Source organism: Galeopterus variegatus, unplaced genomic scaffold, assembly GCF_000696425.1.
Source record: "Galeopterus variegatus unplaced genomic scaffold, G_variegatus-3.0.2 Scaffold10492, whole genome shotgun sequence".
In the NCBI taxonomy this organism is placed as follows: Eukaryota; Metazoa; Chordata; class Mammalia; order Dermoptera; family Cynocephalidae; genus Galeopterus; species Galeopterus variegatus.
Genome location: NW_007736603.1, coordinates 29,196 through 51,852, shown reverse-complemented (window position 1 = coordinate 51,852; position 22,657 = coordinate 29,196). Strand labels below are relative to the sequence as shown.

General features: G+C 34.2%; 1 protein-coding gene across 1 annotated transcript in view; it reads left to right on the top strand.

The window, feature by feature from the left end:
* The window catches only part of LOC103610026 (HEAT repeat-containing protein 5B), a gene marked incomplete at both ends in the record, with an annotated part of 56,985 nt that overhangs the window by 10,412 nt on the left and 23,916 nt on the right, over nt 1–22,657 (top strand). The window contains 8 exons of the mRNA XM_008594264.1: nt 982–1,141; nt 1,791–1,980; nt 4,030–4,199; nt 6,876–7,020; nt 9,974–10,213; nt 10,894–11,145; nt 16,982–17,163; nt 19,621–19,689. Coding sequence (XP_008592486.1) covers nt 982–1,141; nt 1,791–1,980; nt 4,030–4,199; nt 6,876–7,020; nt 9,974–10,213; nt 10,894–11,145; nt 16,982–17,163; nt 19,621–19,689 — 1,408 coding nt within the window. The remainder of the gene's footprint in view (nt 1–981; nt 1,142–1,790; nt 1,981–4,029; nt 4,200–6,875; nt 7,021–9,973; nt 10,214–10,893; nt 11,146–16,981; nt 17,164–19,620; nt 19,690–22,657) is intronic.

Sequence of the window (22,657 nt, the reverse complement as noted above, 5' to 3'; positions counted from 1 at the left end):
AGGGTTGCGATCTGTTGCCGGACACGGAAAAAGACAAAAAGGAAAAAAAAAATGATGAAATCTATTCTTTCAAATAAACATTAAAAAATATAGAGGACTTTCACTTCCATTCATGATGGAATAACAGGAAATGGATTTACTCTCCTTTCTTAAAAAGCTAGACAACCAGATGAAATAAATGAAACAGTAGTTTTCAGACATTGGACAACAGCCAGCACCAGGACAGTGATCCCTGAGAAATGGGAAACAAACAAGGAGAACACTACAGTTCTAGATTACTGCTTAGAGTTTCCAAACTGAAATGCAGGAATAGGAAACCCAAACCTGAGTTGAGGAGACACAGTTTGGAATTTGGGGAGGCCAAGGTAGCTAGAATGTGTGGGGTAGAATACCAGAGAAGAGAGGGCTGCCCAGAGAGAGAGAGCTATGAGCAGAGAGAGGGGTTATCTAAAGTCTTTGGCAGAATACTGACAGTGCATGAGTGCAAGGAATCAACCCAATACCAGAGAAGGACCCACCAGAAAGAATTAGGTGAAATAATCCCTAGAACTCACACAAGGCTGAGAATAGCTGGTGTTCCCACCATTCAGAGTGGAAAGACCTGCTGAGGTGTGGTTCTCAGAACGATATTGCCTTAGTAGTGGGAGCAACATTAACTCACCCTAAAAAAAGTAAAGCTTAAAAGCAAGACTCGAAGTAGTCAAACTGATTCCAAGCAGCTTAACTATATCCCAGAACAAAACCCAACAGAATTTAAAGGAATACCATAAAGGTAGCACCCAACATGATAAAATTTATAGTATCCAGTATCCAATTAAAAATTACCAGACACACAAAGAAGCAGAAAAATAAGACTTTTTTAATAGGAGAAAATATCAATTTCTGATTTCCAGAGTAAATCTTTTTTTGTATGACTCATAAGATTGTTTTTACCATAGAGAAATAGAAAAATCAGTCCCTGAAGCATAACCTTTTTTTCAGGTTGAAATCAGCTCGAGATGTTGTATCTAGGACGGGTCATTCATTGGCTCTTGGTTGTTTGCATCGTTATGTTGGTGGTATAGGCTCAGGACAACATCTGAAGACCAGTGTCAGCATTTTACTGGCTCTAGCACAAGATGGAACATCTCCTGAAGTCCAGGTATAATATTATTGGTTTTTTTATTATGAGATTTAAAAATAATATTTTTAGGAAAGTTACTTGCTCTATAAAATAATAGTGACTCTGATAAGTTGTTAGAAAAAATATATTAGTAGGGTCTTTCTCTGTCTTTCTGTTTTATGAGTCTTATCTGTAATAGCACATAACAGGATTTTGTTTTTCAACCTAATCTTTAAGTCTTTCTTATTCTGGGTATTTAACCCATTCACATACATTTCTTCAAATATATTTCCTTTTAATTATTTTTTTATTCTTTGTACTTGTTTCCCTTTTTTTGTATTTCCTTACATTTGTTAGATTGATCAAGTTTTTTTTTTTATTATTATAACTGTCCTTTCTCTCTCTTCCTCTAACACCCTGACCAAGACCCTGGGTCACTGGTTTAATCAAATGTACTCCTTGAATTTTTTTTTTCCATTGTTTCTCCTTAAACGTTTTCTACATAAATAAATATAACTTCAGTGAAGATCAAGAGTGTGTGTGTGAAGATATCCTACAGTCTTGATTTGCCACGTCATATTGAAGTGTCTGAAAATATTAAGAATATATGCATGTAGCAATTCAGTGTACCTAATTTAGTATACTCTATAATTCTTTACAACTAAAATAAAATTGTATTTTATTCTAGACTTGGTCTCTTCATTCACTTGCCTTGATAGTGGATTCTAGTGGCCCAATGTATCGTGGATATGTAGAACCAACATTGTCTCTAGTTCTTACGTTGCTGTTGACAGTTCCACCTTCACATACAGAAGTTCATCAGTGTTTGGGTAGATGCTTGGGTGCTATAATAACCACTGTTGGCCCTGAACTACAAGGTAAGTAAATTTATCTTAAAGAAACCAGACAGATGATTACTATCTTTTGATTTCCTGAATGTCAACATCATATTGCTTGAAGAAATCTTAACAATAATAATTACCGTGTACTGAATACTTGTGATTTTCCAAAGGCCTGGAAGTCAGCTTTTTATATGTGCTATTTTATTTAATCCCTACAACAAACCTGTGATGTGACAGTGTTTTTTGAAGTTTTGAGCAGGAAAACATTCCTTTTTTTTTTTTGTCCTTTTTGAGACCAGCCGCACCGCGCTCAGCCAGTGAGCGCTGTGAGCGCACCAGTCATCCCTATATGGGATCCGAACCCGCGGTGGGAACGCTGCTGCGCTCCCAGCGCCACACTCTCCCGAGTGCACCACGGGCTTGGCCCAGGAAAAACATTTCTAAATGAAATTTTCTTGGAGCCCCATGAAAATAATGATAAAAATGGCGTTTCTTTGGCCTGGAGTGCCATTTGCTTATCTTCATGTACTCTTGCTTCATTTATTTTGAACTCTAAGGATCAGGAACATAGTTAGAAAAACTGCTGCCGGGGCCGGCCCGGTGGCGCACTGCTACAGTGCGCCGCTTGGGAGTGTGGCGATGCTCCCGCCGAGGGTTCGGATCCCACATAGAGACCAGCCGCTCACTAGCTGAGCGAGGTGCGGGTGCAACACTGAGGGTTGCGATCCCGTTGCTGGTCCCGGTCCGGTACGGGCGCGACACTGAGGGTTGTGATCCGTTTCCGGTCACGAAAAAAGACAAAAAAAAGGAAAAAAAAAAAGAAAAACTGCTGCCATAAGGTAGATAATATTATCTAATTTTTCTTGAGGAAATAAGCTCAGATAAAAGCTTACTTGACTAGAGTTATATAGTTAATGAGTGGTACGTTTATGATCCTAAAGCCTATGTTCTTACCTCTTAATTCTACTGAACTAATTCTACTAATGGCTAAACAAAGCACTCAAGTCAGCAAATTATTGTGGATATATCCTGAATATCTAAACCACTTTCACAGTTCTCTTCTTTTCCTTCTATCATTTATTAAATGCTTTCAGTGGGTCAAACTTGTTAATACATTTTCTCATTTAATTCTGATAACAATCCAGAGATAGATATTATCTCCATTTTACAGATGAAACACTGATGCTGAGAGAGGTTAGAGCTTTTCCAGGGTTTTATGTATATATATAAGTAGAGAGTGGTCGGATTCAGAGGTGAGGCCCAGATCAGTTTTCTTTTCTTACACTTTTAATCCCTATGCTTTATTGCCTTCATTTGGACAGATAATTGAAAAAAAGAAAGAAGAGGAAAAAAATTATCTTGAGGAAGAATGCTAAGAATTGAAAAATATGTGATTTAGACATGGCTCTTTCTTGGACCCAGTGTCCTCTTTGGGAAAGTGAGGAGAATTATTTCTTCCTGTGAATGTCACAGAGATTTAAAGAGAATAAATATGCGCCTTTGATTAGGTATAGGTGTATACCAAATGTTTTCTGAAGTGATAATAGTAAGGAAATGCATATAAAACTAGAATTAAGTCTTATATGGTTCTATGATTTCCTTGTTTGGTCTGTGTATGTACATAAAAACACATTATATTACATTAGTAAGAAATTTTAAGTCACTTATATTTGGCAATTATGAAATTATTTTATAGACACTATATCATATTACAATTTATTTTTCCTAATTATCTCTATTAATTGCCATTAATCTTATTAGGAAAACAGGGTTTGAAGTTATTGTATAACAAAAGTGATAATATTGGTTTAATAGAGAACAGAGGAAGAGAAATCTTCTGGCTCTTTCAAGTAAAACAATGATGGTTATAAAAGGCAGTATAGTTTATTAGGGAATAAATACAAATCTAGCTAGACCTGAGAGATGCATTATTATCGTCCAAATACAATTGTGTTTTGAAATCATTACTATGGACTTTGCAAACTTTGTTTTCAAAACAGAATAATAATTGGAGGGAGGGGTTATTTAGTTTTCTATGAATATTAAAATAATTGTATTTTACATTTTTTAAAATTTTGCAACTAGGCAATGGAGCAACAATTTCTACAATTCGTTCCTCTTGTTTGGTGGGTTGTGCAATAACCCAGGACCATTCGGATTCTCTCGTTCAGGCAGCTGCTATATCTTGCCTTCAGCAGCTTCACATGTTTGCACCACGACATGTCAATCTATCTAGTCTTGTTCCTAGCCTTTGTGTAAGTTTAAAGCATTTTATTCATTGATTTATTTAGGGAGGCTCTAAATTTCTTTCTCAAAAGATCAAAATGGGCCAAAACAAAAAATGTACGTTTCCTGGATTGTAAATTCTAGAGTTTCATTTTCAATAGTTGTTTTATGACTATTTATTTAATTTACTAGTTTTCTCTTTTACCTTTTAAGAAATATTTTGATGAACTGTTTATTTCTTGGCTAAGAATGCATCACGGTTTTAGTCTTTCCTGCTCAGAATTCTATTCTCTAAAGCTTGACTGATAAATTCTAAGGATCTGTTGTTATCATTACAGTCGTTAATTTATTCATTCAGCAAATATTTACTGATAGCCTGCTATGTATACATCAAATACCATGCAAATTACTGGAGATACATTTGTAGATGAGACAAGATTAAGCTTCTCTCATAGTGAAGTTCATGGTTTACAAGGGAAAATGGACAATAGTCATTTACAAATAAGTGCTAGAAAGGGCTGTAGGAGAGCATAAGGGGGACCTATCAGAATCCAGGCATTTAGAAAAGCTTTTCCAAAAAAATGATATTTAAGGTGTGATTTGCAGGATAAATACGAGTTAGTTTGCAGAGGGGCATGATATTGGAATAGATATCATCTGTTTTTAGTTAGAGGGAGAAATATGTGGAAGGCCCTCAAATGGGCAGGCATTTAGAAAAGCTTTTCCAAAAAAATGATATTTAAGGTGTGATTTGCAGGATAAATAGGAGTTAGTTTGCAGAGGGGCATGATATTGGAATAGATATCATCTGTTTTTAGTTAGAGGGAGAAATATGTGGAAGGCCCTCAAATGGGAAAAAATGTGATACATTTAAGGAACCACTTAGTGTGGTTAAGGCTGAGAGAGAAGAGAGAGATGCATGATAGAGCGACACAAGATGAGGCTAGACAGCCAGGTGACAGATCAGTGCAGACTTCCCAGGTATATTAAAACTTTGGACTTAATTCTACAAGCAATAGGAAGCCATTAGAAGGTATTCCACAGGGGAGTGCATGATAGAGCGACACAAGATGAGGCTAGACAGCCAGGTGACAGATCAGTGCAGACTTCCTAGGTATATTAAAACTTTGGACTTAATTCTACAAGCAATAGGAAGCCATTAGAAGGTATTCCACAGGGGAATAATATTATCAGATTTGCACTTCTTACATTTCATTCTTGCTATTATCATGAAGAATGGACTCTGCAGGGTAAGAATTATAGTGTTCTAGGAGGAGGAAGATAATGATTTGCTCTAAGTTGTAGCAGTAGGAATGGAGAAAAATAGATGGATTTGAGTGATATTTAGGAGGAAGGATTAACAGAATTTTTTGAGGGAAAAGTGGAAAGAATGTGGCCCAGGTTTTTGACTTGAGCATAGTAATGTAATTGCCTGAGGTTGGTAACACTGGAGGAGAAGTTTTACATTTGTGAATATTTAGTCACATGGGTCTGAAGCTCAGAAAAGAGAGGTAAATTTAGAGGCATAAACATTTAGATGGCAAATAAAGATATAGGAGTAGCTGAGATCACTGGAGAGAGATTAAAATTTAGAAAAGAAAAGGAGTCAGCAAAAAATATGAAGAGATTAAAGGAAAAATAGAGGTTGTGTTGTTCACAGAAGCCAAAAGGAGTAGAGGAATGGTGTTTTTGGAAAAATTGACAAAAACTTTATGTGCAAACGCAAAGGGCTTTTAAAGACCAATGAGTGGGAGTATTTACTGTATACGTACTATCAGCTTAATTACCATCAGCTACAGTAAGAAAGAAAGGGTGGTATGGCAAGTGTAGACAAGTAGATAAATGGAACACAATAGAATGTCCAGAACTGGATTCACACATATACGGTTATATATGTATGACTGTGATACCACTACAGTTCAGTGTGGAAAGGATCATCTTTTCGATAAATACAGGAACCATAAGATACCATCAGTTGTACTTTGCATCTCTATAATCATAGATGTTAAAAGGAAAAGTACACCTCAGAATCACTGAAATGGAGTTTTTAAAAACACTTTGTAAACTGGAAAGTGTTTTATTTTTCACTTTAGCTCTGCTAGTCAAAATTTGATGAGTGTAATCTTTTAGCTACAATTCTCTGTAATGGTTATTAAATTAAATTTCTATGGTATTCTACTACACTTGATTCTATGGCAGCTGTATAATAGGCAGGTAGACATTGTTCCCATCGTACGGATAAAAAGGCAGAAATTCCAAGAGACTGAGACATTTGTTCTTCCCATTTGATATGACCACATTTAAGCGTTCTAATCATGGGGTATTTGAAAGTTCCAAAATGTCTTTATTTTTAGGAAGGGAAGTAAATAAAACATTTTGTTGATAAAAATCTGTCAGGTTTTAGTAGGACCGTGTGTAAAATAAGAAGTGCAAAACATCCTTCTGGATTTTCATCTAAGTATATTGTATGAGTTTTAGTGCACAGATCTTGGGGCAGCTATTTTGGCTACTAACATATTTTTTGTATATTTTGTTGGCATTATTATTTTGCCAAAGGGCCATCATTTGACTATATTTTAAACAACTGAGGTTTTTAAATGAAGAGCTTCATCATAAGTAAGGTTTTAATATATATTTATTAGGCTAGTGAGATTAAAGTATTATAACTTTTTAAAAAAATTTGCCTAACTTGTTATGCTTTACAGGTTCACTTATGTAGTTCCCATTTGTTACTTCGACGGGCAGCTGTGGCATGTCTCCGGCAACTTGCACAAAGAGAAGCAGCTGAAGTGTGTGAATATGCCATGAGCCTAGCAAAAAGTTCAGGAGACAAAGAGAGCAGTGGTGCCAGTAAGTTATTATATTGATCAATATTCTTTTTTGTTTAAATACTTCTACATTTCGAATGAGTATTATTTATTAAATAGCATTTTTGTGTTGAAATGCGGTCAAGTTTCCTATTATTTTAAATAGAACCATTATCACTTTAAAAATTTCAGTGTAGTTTTCTTGGTTATTTTGCATTTTTACCTTTTAAAAACTTTTTCAGCTTAAAAAAATGAATAGCATTTAATATCAGAATACTTCTGCCATACCTTGAGGATGTTTTAGCTATATAAAGGACAAATAACTCTAAGAATATTGCCCTGTATCACTAGTAAACTACTGAAAAGAGAAATGATATATTTTAGGGGCACTTGAAAGGTTTCAGCTTATGAAGAATAGTTAATCTTTTCTGATATAATTTTTTTCTCTTAGAAGATAAGGCCAAAGTAGCCAGTAAAACTATGAAATGTCTCCCCATACCAGCCAGCTGCCAAAAAAAAAAAAAAAAAGCTATGAAATGTCAGTAGATATTTTGGTAGCAAAAGGTTGATCTTTGCTTTGTTCTTTGGAGGGTTTTAAGTATAACTTGAATTCATAGCTGGTCTTCTGATTTCTAGGGATAGGTGGTTTGGAAACTTTTTAAGAGTTCAGTTGACAGAGGTATTTGCCCTTTTAAGAGAAAAATTTTTACTTATAAGCGATTTCTAATTTCTGTGACCTGCTTGGATACTGAGAAGCAAGATTCAAAAATAACTTCAATTTTAGTGTAGTATGATAAGGGCTGTATTAACAAACATACTGTATTGTAGGATATAAAATAAGTTTATTTTAAAATTCTAACAGTAAACATTGTTGCTCTTTGGAGAGGAAACAGCACCAAAAGTAATTACAGAATACATATACAATTTTAAAACTTCTACATGTCAGTCACCATAATCAAAATTGAAAGACAAACTAAGACAGGGAAAAATATTTGCAAAATTTATTTATTTTATTAATTTTATTGGTTAATGTGTATATTTATATTTTAATGTTTTTAAGGCTTTTACAAATGAGTGTGTAGGGAGTCCCTCAGACTACCCCCAGATTTGATGATTCGCTAGAAGGACTCTGCATATAGGCATACTAATGGATATGATTTATGGTGATGAAAGAATAATAAGCAAAGGGAAAAGGTACATGGTGAAGTCCAGAGGAAACAAAGCACAAGCTTCCAAAAGTCCTCTCCCTGTGGAGTCACACAGATGTGCTTAATTCCCAGCAATGAGTTGCGACAATATGTGTGAAATGTTGTATACCAGGGAAGTGTATTAGAAACTTAGTGCCCAGGGTTTTTACTGGAGGCTGGTCCCATAGGCATGGTCTACCTAGCATGTACCAAAAGTTCACACTCTCAAAAGGAAAGCAGATATTTAGCACTGCTTAGGCACAGTGAGCCACTTTTATCAGGGAATGGTAGGAAACCTCCAGAAACCCAATTTCTAGGTGCCAGCCAATGGCTAACCTGGCAATTAGGCCTTTGCTAAGGTAGTCGCAGGCCTGCTATGTTAACTCTTTTCTGTACCTGCAAAAAAATCACAAGAGCACTTGAATGTATTTTATCAAAGAAGAAATACCAATAAACGAAATATCTTTAACTACCAGTGTTTAAATAATTATGTTACTACAATCATAAGATAGCATTTTTCTTCTATAAAACTGATCAAGATTAATAATAATAATTATAACCAGTGTTAGAAGAGAGGTGAATAAAAGAAGAATTTTGTATACTGCTGGTAGAAATGTAAAGTCATACAGATTTGTTGTAAGTGTTTTTTGGTAGTATGTTCCCAAAGTTTTCAAAATGTGCATACCCTTTGACCTAGCAGTCCCCTTTTAGGAATTTGTCCTTGGTGGTTAATCAGTGTTCTCTTAATTCATTGGTTTGCAATGTAGCCATCCATATTTTCACTGAGAGTTGGCTTTGTGTTTTTCTTTTTTTCTCAGATATCAAAGTTAAGTTTTTGTTAGTCTAAAATAATTTGTTATAACTATAACATGTTTTTGTAAGCCTCATGATAACCAAAACACAAAACTTATAATTGACATACTTAAATAGTGAGAAATCAGAATAAAATTTACACTGTATAATTACTGATATGGAAAAGTATTCATTATATATTGCTGTGTCTCTTCCTAATGCTGTTCTTTTTTCTGAGAACCTTTTCTTTTGGCTTTTCCTACTGTCTTGGAATTTCACTCACTATGGCTATTTTCTGCAAACCTCTTGTTATTCTGTCTTTGCAAAGACTCAACTAAAATAAGCTACCTTTCAGCCTGCATCCTTCTATCTCACTGCTTTCAGGGTTCAGAGGGCTCTAGACTTCAGAGAGCCTCGTGGTATTCATTCTTAAGGTTGCCAGTTGTACTTCTTATATAAACATAAGAATGCAAAGATTATATGATGAAGCAAGAAATTTAACCACTATTTCATAACAATATTACTTTTTGATTGTATATTATTTGGAAAGGATTTTTCCAATTTTAAAATGAACTTTTAGAATACAATCCACTTATGTTTGTGTTCTGGCTTTAGATTTTTAAAAATCTGAACTATAAGACCAAATAAATTTCAGTTTGTGCTTGTAACAAATACAGCAATTTTTTTCAGTTTGTTAAATATATTTAGAAGTATGTCTCTTTCTCACACTTTTTTTTTTATTAGAATCAAATATTTATTGCACATTCCCTAGAGATTTGTTTACAGTATTCTCAGAATAATCTCATCTTAAAGATCAGGGTTTACTCCTACTGTCAGATGAAATTTTAATCCTAAATACATGTAAACTAGAGGTCATAGTTAAATTGTATATATAGCTAGCTAGCTGGTTTTGTTGCTATTGTGAATTTACATTTCAGACTTCGTCTTTAACATAATTGTTACCTATAGCATACAACAAAATCCCATACAAGTTTACTTGTGAAAATTGCTTTTCAGATGTCAGTCCTTTTGCACCTGGGGTCGGTTCTCGAAGTGGTATCCATTCTCGGCACCAAGGTGTTAATATAACAGAAACTGGTCTTGAGGGACTTCTTTTTGGAATGCTAGACCGAGAGACAGATCGAAAATTATGTTCTGATATTCATGACACTTTAGGACATATGCTTTCATCCCTGGCAGTAGAAAAACTTTCCCATTGGCTAATGCTTTGTAAAGATGTCCTGGCAGCTTCTAGTGGTATGTATTTAAATATGTTCTTAAAATAATGAAAATTGTTTTCCTTCTGATATATCGATATGGGTGTGTGTGTGTGTGTGTGTGTGTGTGTGTGTGTGTATCCGAATGAAAATTGTTTTCCTTCTGATATATCGATATGGGTGTGTGTGTGTGTGTGTGTGTGTGTATCCAAAAAGTTCATGGAAAAATAGATTTAAAAGACAATACAAATTTTTCCATGAACTTTTTGAAGTACCCTCATATATAAATATACATATATAGAAATTTGAGCTAATGTTTGAAAGTACTATAATTTTTAATCTATAAATTCCTATAAAAATGTTGAAGGATAGATGATATTACAAACTAATGAAATTTCTATATTTTTTGAAAATGTATTTAAAAATTTTTTGAAAGTTCAAACCAAATTTTCATATATAAAAATCCCAAGTTACTTTGTAATACAACATAGTATGTAAAACTATTGAAATATGTAAGTGTAATTTACATAAAAGTAATTTATGTTATCCTTCCTTGGTTTTTGGTTATTTAAAAAAAAAAAAAAGTTGCCAGTTTTACTGTTTTCCAGACAATGAGAATTTTGTCTTTTTTTAAAACTGGAAATCTAACATTAATGGTATTTCTACAGCATCATTTTCCTACATGTGAGGTTGTTATAATAGTCTCTATTTTTGTTATAGATATGAGTACTGCAACTCCCTTAAGCAGTGGAAAAGATGAAGAATCTGAAAAGAAGGATGAGATGGACGATGATACCATGTTTACCACCCTAGGAGAAGAAGACAAATCAAAGCCCTTTGTGGCACCTCGCTGGGCCACTCGGGTATTTGCTGCTGATTGCCTGTGTCGAATCATCAATTTATGTGAGAATGCAGACCAGGCTCACTTTGATCTTGCTATGGCACGTTCTGCTAAACTACGAAACCCTACAAGTAAATTTAAAACCAGTACTTTGTTTCCCCAAAGAATTTTTATAAGTTTGAGATATTTTACTGCTGTGTAACATGCTTTAGACTGGCCTTTCATTTATCGTAAGTTCTCTTGCCTTTTATCTTAGTTTTCTGTCCCCTCTCCATACTATCTTATGATTCCTATTTGGAAGATAAGTTGAAGAAGGTGGTCCGAAGATAAATAGATATATCTGTCTTCATCATTTGCCTTAAGGATAACAATGGCAGTACTTATGTTTCCTCAGTACATTGTTCTAGTTTTAGTACTTTACTGTAAAAAATATGGCAAAATGCTAAGGTGTGTGAATATAATGAGCTTGCAGTCCCCACCTGTGGAGAATGTCAGAATTCATGAACTCCATGGCAGATTTCAGACTGTCAGATTTTAGAAATGCTGTTAGGCATTTTCGAAAAAGTGAACATTGTCTATTACTGAAAACCTTCACTGCTTTTTATCTTTTATAAGCTTTTTACACCACATATCCCCTGGATCAGATATTACAGGGAATTTACAAAGAAATCAGTCGCATATCTTTATTTTGCAGTTGAAGAGACCCAGAGAAGCTGAGCGAGGTGGTAGAGTAACAGACTCCCTATCCTGTATTTTGTTGTCTCTTCATCACCCTGTCATTTTTTAAGTATCTGAAGACAAACTATATGTATTAACAATATTAAAGTCTATAAATTAAAAATGCTTTTAAGGTTATTTTGTTATGTGTAAGAAGCAGCAGAGCTCACAAATATATTTTAAAAACAAACAAAAGTAAAACAGTTGTACACCATGTATAAATGTGAATCTGAATAAGGGTACCAACAAAGCACAATACATCATGAACACAGTGTCTTTATTCATGTCATTATTTAACAAATATTTACTGAATTCTTTTCCTTCTGTACATGGGGGATACAAAGAAGAATAAAACATAGGCCATTCCCTGGAAGAACTTCTAGTCTAGGAGACACAGACAGACTTTTCAGTCAAATAATTATACTGTGTCCCAATAGTGGTGTGATAGAGTACTTGGCAAACTTTAAAAAAATAGTATTAATTTCCTGAAGAGCCAGGGAAGACGTCACAGAAGAGGTTATTTTGAAGCTGGGTTCTAAAGGCAGAGAACAAGTTTTCCAGGTAGAAGAGGCTGGTTGTATTAGTTTTCTATTGCTGCTATAACAAATGATCACAAACGTTGGTTTAAAACAACCCAAGTTTTTCTTATAGTTCTCTAGGTCAGAAGTCCAACATGAGTCTCACCGAGCTGAAATCAAGGTGTCAGCAGGGCTCTGTTCCTTTCTGGAGGCTCTAGGGGGAATCCATTTCCTTTTCTTTCTCAGCTTTTATATGCTACCTGCATTCCTTGGCTCATGGCTCTGTTTCTCTGTCTTCAGAGCCAGCAATGTTAAAGTTCTCTGTGATGCTTCTTCGGTTGTCACAGCTCTCTCACTGACTGCAGCCAGGAAAGGTGCTCTGCTGTTTAAGGCTCATGTGATTAGACTGCACCCATCTGAATAATTTAGGATAATATCCTGTTTTAGGGTCCATAACCGTAATCACATCTGCAAAGGCCCTTTTGCTATGTAAGGTAACATATTCACAAGTTCTAGGTTTTATGGTATGGACATCTTTGGAGTAAGAGAATTTGCTAAGTCATGGAATCGTAGGTGTGCATACCATATTTAAGGAATAGTGAAAATCCTTAGGTTGGCTTTCCTTTTTTTGTATTCCTTAACTTTTTTTTTTCTCATTGTTTGTGTCTTGTCCTTTTACCTTTATTCACAGAGATCCTCACCTTTTTTTTAATATATATATACATTGATAGTGTTTTACTCTTTCCTGCCTTCATAGTGGATCTTAAATCTGCTTTTATCTTTTTAGTTTTCTTTTAATTTTTCTGCATTTCTCCCATCTCCATTATATCATATCCTTTTCACTCTTTACGATTTTCTGTTCTTATTTAATAGCAGCTATGATTTTTTGCATTTATTGAGGATGCCAAATGATCTCCTATATCTTATTCTGTTTTTTTTTTTTCTTTTTGTCTTTTTTCGTGACTGGCAATGGATCGCAACCCTCGGTGTTGCCCCCGCTCCTCGCTCAGCCAGTGAGCGGTCGGTCTGTACGTGGGATCCGAACCCTCGGCGGGAGCACCACCGCACTGCCAAGCAGCGCACTGTAGCAGCGCTCCACCAGGCCGGCCTTATTCTGGTTTTTATAGAAAATTGTTTTCATTGGATAATTCTGGGTCGGGGGAAAGAAAAGAAAATTGTTTTTAGAGGTTAGCTCTTTCTCTGAATATTTAGAATCTTTCTTTTCCCTGGTTGTATTTTTTTCCCCCCATAGGCTTATTTGTTTACATATTCTTGAGAGAAAAGAATGCTCTTCATATTTAGAATTTGCTCATAGTGTGCTGGTGTTTGGGGGTGTATTGCCTATGTTCTCTGTCTTTGTTTACTGGGTACTTTACATCTGTAGCTGGACGGTGAGCTGGTACAGTTCCCCACCTAAATTCCAGTGCCTGGCATGCTTTGTTCTGCTGGACGCTTTCTAGTATTACCGCCTGCCATTCTGATTCTGAACAGTCATGGCAGAATATATGAAAGAGTATATAAATGTGCTGTTCAGACTTCCTGTATCATCCTCATCTCTATATCTTCCTGTCTACTGTACTTTAACTGCAGGAAATTACTACTCCCAGAATACGAAAAAGCTCTACCAGCCCCCTAATTTTTTCCCCATTTTGGAGTTTCTGCCCAGTCCCCCTTCCCATTCCCACCCTTTAAGGAGTTCATGTCCTTAAATTTAGAAAAAAAACAGAGGTCTTGACTTGGGGAAGTTTGGAGGTAGAGATGTGTGGAGAAGTAACAGGACGCCAGTTTTTAGGGAAAGCAGAACTCTCATTCCAGGGACAATTGCCTGGTTTTTGGTTTGATAGACTGATATGGTCCTCAACTTTGTGAACTAGGTGACAGAGAATGCAGGAAGAATAATAGGTCTTTTTTTTTACTTTTATATTTATTTATTTTTATTAGCTCCCAAAAATAAGTGAAAACATGCAGTATTTTCTTTCTGTGTCTGGCTTATTTATTTACTTTTAAATTAGCATAATATGAGTAGGCTCACTTTAATCCAGTTCCTTCTGCCTTGAAAATTTTCTCACAAAATTTGGCAGTAGTTTATTATACCTCATTTTTTCTTTCTCAACTTTTTTTTATAGCAGTAAAATACACATAACATAAAAATTACCATATTTTTATTTTTTGCTTATCAGATTGGTAAAGTTTAAAAAAATTTTTTTAAAAATTGTTTTAATCGACAGGTAAAATTGCATGTATTTATTGTGTACAACATGATGTTTGAAGTATATATACTCATACTTATGGAATAGAGTTATGAACATCATTTTGGTCAGTGACAGATTGTGTATATGAAGGTGGTCCCATAAGATAACAATGGCTATACCATATAGCCTAGGTGTGTAGTAGGCTATACCATCTAGGTTTAAGTACACTCTATGATGTTTGCACAACGAAAAAAATCATCTAACACTTAGGCTATACCATCTAGGTTTGTTTAAGTACACTCTATGATGTTTGCACAACGAAAAAAATCATCTAACACTTAGGCTATACCATCTAGGTTTGTTTAAGTACACTCTATGATGTTTGCACAACGAAAAAAATCATCTAACACTTAGGCTATACCATCTAGGTTTGTTTAAGTACACTCTATGATGTTTGCACAACGAAAAAAATCATCTAACACTGCATTTCTGAGAATGTATTTCTGTCATTAAGTGATGTATGACTGTAGTTAAATCTAGTTAGTTAACAAATGCCTTACATCACATAGTTATCATTTTTGAGGTGAGAACACTTAACATCTACTACCTTTGCAAGTTCGAGAATATAATATATTGTCACTGCTTGTAGTCACCATGCTATACAATAGATCTCTTGAATTTTTTCCTCCTATCTGACTGTGATTGTATATCTTTTGACCAACATCTACCCCACCCTCTTATACTCTTCAGTCATTGGTAACCACCGTTGTACTGTCTGCTTCTGTGAGATTAATTTTTTTAGATTCCATGTGTGAGTGAGATCATGTGGTATTTGTCTTTCTGTGCCTGGCTTATTTCACTTAACATAATGTCCTCTAGGTTCATCCATGACAGGATTTTGTTCTTTTTATGGCTGAATAGTATTCCATTCTTTATGTATACCATGTTTTCTTTATCCATTCATCCCTAGATGGACACTTAGGTTGATTCCAAATCTTGGCTATTGTTAATAGTGCTGCAGTAAACATGGGAGTGCAGATATCTTTTTGATATACTAATTTCAATACCTCATTTTTGTTGGTGGCGTGTTTTTGCCTTCCTCGGGTGAGGAAGCATTGGAGCTTCTAGCCAAATGTTTTGCACTTTCCCCTTGCTTCTCACCCCCAAAGTAACAGATATTCTTTTTTAACTAAAGATTCTAAAATTGGAATTTTAGGTAGGCAAATGAAAAAATTTGAAGATACACATCTTGTAACCTTGAAAACAACAACAGAAAACTTATTCAAATAGGAGCTGTTTGGGGATCAGGCTGAGCCACAGAATAGCCACTGCTTCAAAAAGATTTTGAGTCTTGCAGCCCTCCTGAAGAACTTTGTAGTCCTTGAGCTTGATAAATTCTTTAGATAATTTCTGTTGCTATGTCTTTTAAATTTACTCATCATTAGTATCCAGCCTCTGTTAATCTTATCAGTGTATTTTTCATTTCAGATATTTTGTATCTCTAAAAGTTCCCTTTGTGGTTTTTTCTGTCTTTCATTTCTCTCTTCATCATGTTCATGCTTTCTTTTTCCTTCTTGAACATAGGAAGCCTATTTATAATAGGTCCCTGTCTGCTAATTCTATTATTGCTTTCATTTCTGGACCTTTTTCTATTCATTAATTTTTTTTTCTCTCTCTTTGTTGTGAAACATATTTCTCTACTTCTTTGCATCCTTGTAATTTTTTATTAGGCACCAGATGTTGCAATTTTATGATGTTAGTGTTGGATTTTGCTGTATTTCTTTAAGTAGTGTTCGACTTTTTTCTGGGAGGTAAATTACTTGGTATCATTTGAATTCTTCTGAGACTTGCTTTTAAGCTTTGTTAGGGCAGATTCACTGTAACCTTTTACTCTATGGCAAAAAGGAAAAAGATTTCCGTTTTTCACATCTTATTCTTATAAAAGTCATTTTCTTTTCATTTCGTGGATTTAAGTTTCCTGACACAAATCTGAGTTTTCTAAAGTAGGGGTTGGCAGACAACAGCCTGCAAGTCTAAATTCAGCCACAGTCTGTTTTTGCAAGTACAGTTTTATGTTTTTGCAAGTACAGTTTTATTGAAGCACAGCACACTTATTTCTATGCATGTTACCTGTGGCTGCTGTTAGTAACAGCAGAGTTGAGTAGTTGCAATAGTGGTTTTATAGCATGCAAAACCAAAAATGTTTACTATCTGGTCCTTTAAAGAAAAAGTTTGCCAACCCCTGTTATAAAAGAATTTACAAATTCGTTTGGACAAATTGTGTTATTCAAATATTTTGCTTCAGATGTCATTGCATACCCTATAATGGCCTCTGTGTTACAATAGCATACAAAGGTTCTCGAAAGATTCTTGAAAGATTGATATGGAACTTTTCTTGAAAGAGTATCGTTGTTATTTTTAAATATGAAATATGTGGATCATTAGTGCTTTTATCAGAAATTTATTTCATTTCATATTTTTATTTTGTTACACTTATTTTTGGAAAAGTTATCCTTTTTGCATTCTATTTTCATTTTTAGATGACCTCTTGGTCCTTCATCTCTCTGACCTGATTCGCATGGCATTCATGGCTGCAACTGATCATAGCAACCAGCTGAGGATGGCTGGGCTCCAGGCACTTGAAGATATTATCAAGAAGTTTGCATCTGTGCCTGAGCCAGAATTTCCAGGTCATGTGATCCTGGAGCAGTATCAAGCTAATGTGAGATTTTCTATTTAGCTAGAAACTTATAATTGCTCTTATGGGACCATTAAAGGAGTCAGTACTCTCTGGAGGAATATATTTGGAACTACAATCTATTTTTTCACATAGAGTATATATCTTTACTTCTATTGTTTGTTACATAGTTTCAGTCAACCCACAGTTGAAGAAATAATAGTGTCAAGTTGTTGTCACTATTTTTAAGTTGTGATAGCATAGTAGTGATAAAACTAGAATAGAAATTAAAGCCTAGCAGTTTTGTGTTTAGATATTTAACCGGACCATTTAAAAGATTAAAGGAACATTCAAAAGAATGTTGTGGATTTGCTGCCATTATTTTTATAAGCCCAAGGCTTGATGAGCATTTTAGAAATAAAAAACAATTGCCCTTTGTATACTGTAGGATAAATTAACTCTTCATAACAGCAGTTAAAAGTATTACTGGAAGAATTAGATACGTTCAAAAATTTTTTTTATTTCATTCTAAGCAGAGATATACTTGTACTGTAGGATAAATTAACTCTTCATAACAGCAGTTAAAAGTATTACTGGAAGAATTAGATACATTCAAAAATTTTTTTTATTTCATTCTAAGCAGAGATATACTTGATTCTCCTGAGATTCTATATCTTTACTTATGTTCTTCAAATGAGGTGCAGTAAACTAATCCTAGTAGTGAGGAGTTATGTGAAGGGAGAAAAAAATTGTTATCAAAGAAAGAACAAATTTTTTTTTTACTGTGAATATACCATAATCTTGGCTCTCGATACACCATACCTTATTTAAAAGCTGTGCTCAAACATGCACAAAATGAAAAATATGATTATTGTACAATCCACTGTTTTTCCATCATAAGTACAGGTGATGAAATTATAGCTTCTTGCCCAACTGGCTATAGAAAACATATGTACAATTGTTTACTCCCAAATACCCAGAACAAGGGTCTTTTACAAAATTTTTTGTATTTAGAGATAATTTCAAATTTACAGAATAGTTGCAAGAACAATACAAAAAACTATGTTATACTCTTTATTCATATCTGCCAATTGTTAATTTTGCCTCATTTGCTTTAACGTAGATTCTCTCTTTTCACCCCTCCCCCTCTCCCTCTCAGTACACACACACACACACAATTTTTTCCTAAGCCATTTAAAAGTAAATTATTTAGATCATGTACTTTTTTTTTTTTTTTTTTTATAAGGATGACCAGTAAGGGAATCTTAACCCTTGACTTGGTGTTGTCAGCACCACACTCTCCCAAGTGAGCTAACCGGCCATCCCTATATAGGGATCCAAACCCGTGGCCTTGGTGTTTTCAGCACCACACTCTCCCAAGTGAGCCACGGGCTGGCCCTTGAATTGTGTATTTTTTACCTTTGAACACTTTAGACTGTATTTCCAAAGGACAAGAAAAAGTCAGAAAAAGTCTGCCCGGAATTGTGTATTTTTTACCTTTGAACACTTTAGACTGTATTTCCAAAGGACAAGAAAAAGTCTGCCCACCCCTGTTCTAAAAGAATTACAAATTGTTTTATATACCCACAGAATAGTTATCAATTTCAGCAAATTCAACATTGATATACTATTATATAGTCTTTCATATTCCAGTTTCATCACTTGACCCAATAACCTCTTCTAAAGTATTCTTTCTCCTCTAGTACAGGATCTAAAACTAGCTAACATTTTGTGATTAGTTGCCATCTGTCTTTAGTCACCGAGAGAGACTCTTGATCTATTTCTAAACTACTGTTGAAAAGCCTTATTTACTGGATCTGTGTTGTAAGGAAGAAATCTCAGTTTAGGAGGTGACTACATCTAATTCCTTTATTCAGCTTATACATATTAAATCTACTAATCTAAGAATCCATGACTGATGTTGACTTATTTAAAACTAAAGCTCATATTTCTTAACATATTAATATAAAAACAATATATTAATTAATATTTTTGAGCAACCTTTTAAAGCATCTCTTTTTCAGGTGAAATGATCTCTGAGGTCTTTTAGTGATTGTGTGACTTTTTACTACTAATCAGTTATTTAATGAAATTGAACCAGTTATGTGAAATTTACCCATGAGGTAAATACTGTGAGAAATATGTTTAGAAAGATACAGACAGGAAAAAAACCCCAAAACTCCAAAATAGCAGTTTTTGTTATCTCTGGTAATTTGACTTTGTCAGAAAATCCTATTTACTATTAAACAAAAACAAAGGAAAAAGAAACAAGATTAATTGCTTATTTGAAATAGCACTCATATAGATTTGATAATGATAACTTCCTGGAAAGCAAAAGAAAAATGGTATGGTGGAGTTTATTGTAACTGAAAAGAGAAAAGGGAGACGTGATAAAAAGGAAAGGAACAAAGGTATGTTTTGTGTTTTCATCTCCAAAGTCACAAGAGGCTTTATGTTTACTAGTTATCTTTTAAAAATAAAATCCTGTGTTCATTTTTTTAGGTGGGAGCTGCTCTGAGACCAGCATTTTCACAAGATACACCATCAGATATAATAGCAAAAGCTTGCCAGGTATGAGGAAAAATAGGGTTTTCTATAGTTGTTTTCTATAAATTCATAGATATCTTAGAATTTCAGTTCCAAGAAAGAAGAGCGAAAAATCAAATAATATTTTTATCTGGAAATACAACAGTGGCAGTTTCCTTTTTATTCTGGTGATGAATAGTGATGAAATAGTAATTGCTAATCACATCCCTTTTTTTGTTATAGCTGAAAACATGCCTTTGGGATACATAGCTCTTACATTATTCAGAAGTCAAGAGACATATGAAAATCATAAGAGAGACTAAAATAAAAGTAAGAGATCAAAATCTATAATAATTAAAGAGTATATAGTAATGATAATTAGGCAGTAAACATTTTTTGACTACAGGTTTAGAAAGTTCTACAAGTTTCTGGGTATTAAATTATCCTAAAGAGAATTTCACAATATGGACATTTCATTGCAAAATTAATCCCAGGGGATTATTTTCATGTTATTGTATCTGTAGCGCCACAAAACCACCAAAAACACATATGTTCCTACACCTTCTAAGTAGTTCCTCTTTTTCATATGCCTCATCCTGAAAAAGGATGTCTTTCAGAAGATCACATTCTTTATCTGCTTACCTAAGGATAGAAGAGAAGCAATGCTTCCCTTCCCAGTTTTCTGGAGTATAAGCAGTGTTGTGGTTCATTATTTTTGCTTAGAATCCATGACTAAGCTTCATGTGATTTCTGTGCAGAGAAGATTCTGCTCTTTGCAATGATAGGTTTCAAATTCTGATTTTGTTCTCTCTGTGGCTGAATGGGTTTGCCTCTTCCTTCCATTGTTACGATTTATTTCTCTGAGGCCTGCTGCTTTAGTGGTGACCTTCAGAGAAATTAACTCCTTCCACTAACAGCAGACCAGAGAGAGAAGAAGAAATATTGTTTGTACCGTTTGTAAGAGATTAGTCTCTTGATCATAGTTCAAAACTTTGAGTTAGAGTAGGTAATTTGGTTTGGGATACACACAAATATCAACAATCACAGTCATGTGTAAATAATTATTTTATGGTGATGTTTCAGAGCATAGTATTTAAGCAGACAAAACCTCCTACAAAGCTCATGATGATTAGAAAAGCCAAGGCTATTAGAATTTAATCGTGTAAATAAGTAATATGAAAATTTACTGTTATTTAATTTTCCGAAACTTCTTATTTCTTTTGTTGCCCCAACTGCTTTTTCTATAAGAGAAGGCTATTAGAATTTAATCGTGTAAATAAGTAATATGAAAATTTACTGTTATTTAATTTTCTGAAACTTCTTATTTCTTTTGTTGCCCCAACTGCTTTTTCTATAAGAGGTTTCTTCTTTTCTAGTGACAGGCTTACAATTCTTCTATTGCTGGGAGGAAACCTAGTTTTGAAACAAGTGGAGCAGTGGGTTGCAAGTTTATTTCCTTAAGGGAAAACAAAGAGTTAGCTTACGTGGCATTCAGCTTGTTTGTTAGAATAAATGTTGTGTTAAGAAACCTTAAAATCAGGGTAATTCTCAGATACTGCAGGAGAGACCCTCAAATGTTACACAGTTGAGGACAATAACCAGTGAGTTAATAAAAAATCATTTAAAGCAGGGTCTGAATTATAAACATAACACATACCTTAATTATTTCATTTCAGCTTAAAATTTCTGAATGCATATTCATTCACTTTTGATTAGCAGCACAAGGTCTTTACTCTGAATGTGATTTTGCTGATTCAGTGCTGCTTTATCTTTCTTCATAAGCCAAACTCAATAATGCATTATCCGCAATTTCCAGTTTCAGGTTCTTGTGAAACTGAAATTGTGGAGAAGTACTTAGATTTTTGCAAAGAAAACTTAGTGGCAAATGCTCAATCTTTACAGTTTTTCCCAACTTTTAGTTATATTTCTATCAAATTTCACAGAAATATTTATCAAATCTCTCCAATATGTTTAGTTTCCTTTAGAATAACAACATTTTGTTTTTGTACTCATATTTAAACTCTTTTCACTTTAAATTTCATTATATTTTCAGCATTGTTTTGACTGGTATTTTATTTTGTTATCAGTATGTCCTTAATTGTTTGATAACAATCAGTTAAAAGTGTCTGTATTAATTTTATTAAATTTAGTTTTGAAGTGTTTGAAAATAAGATTTTAAGAGAAGAAAATACTTTAAATAAATATTTATTCTCAAGTTTTAAGAAGTTTTAAATATGGGAACACAGTCCATTTACCATGATTTGAGATACAAATGCTCTGAAAACCAAAAGCTTTTTCACAATTTATTTGGTAGCAAAACTTGAGCTGACTGTACTCGTTTGGCCCTGACATGAAACTGAGAGACTATAGTATTGATGGATCTCTCTTAGGTGATTCGTAATTCATTTCATTGCAGAAATGTCTATGTGTTAATTTTGGGGTGCTGCAATACATCTTGCTAAGTGTATTCCTTAATGAGGTTCATGTAACTTATATTACCTTTTACTCAAAAGTGGTGAATTGTGAAACACATATTGGCCCAATGACTTCAAATAAGAAAGTGAGGACTTGTAATTATTATTAATAAAGTTGGCACTATTAGACCATCCCTTCCTTCTCGACATTCTTCCTTTGGCTTCATTTTCACTGCACTTGCCTGATTTTCCTTTTGTTTTTCTGCTGTTTGCTTTCTAATTTCTTTCTTTGTTTATTCTTATTCTACTTGTCCCGTAAGTGTAACTATTTTCCTGTGGTCTAGCTTTAAGGCTTTTTTTTTTTAACCTGCCCTTGACCAAATTTACCTAATTAAATTACTTTAGTTATCGCCTTTCAGTGGGGATTCCCAGGTTTATGTATTTACCCTGAAATCCAGACCCAGATTTCCAACTGCCTGTTGAATATCTTTCCACAAGTCTCTTAGTGGCACCGTAAACTCAGCTTGTAAAAATGTTTGAAATCAAAAGCATGCTCTCTAATGTCTCATCTTCACTAAAGTTTACTATTTTCCTATATT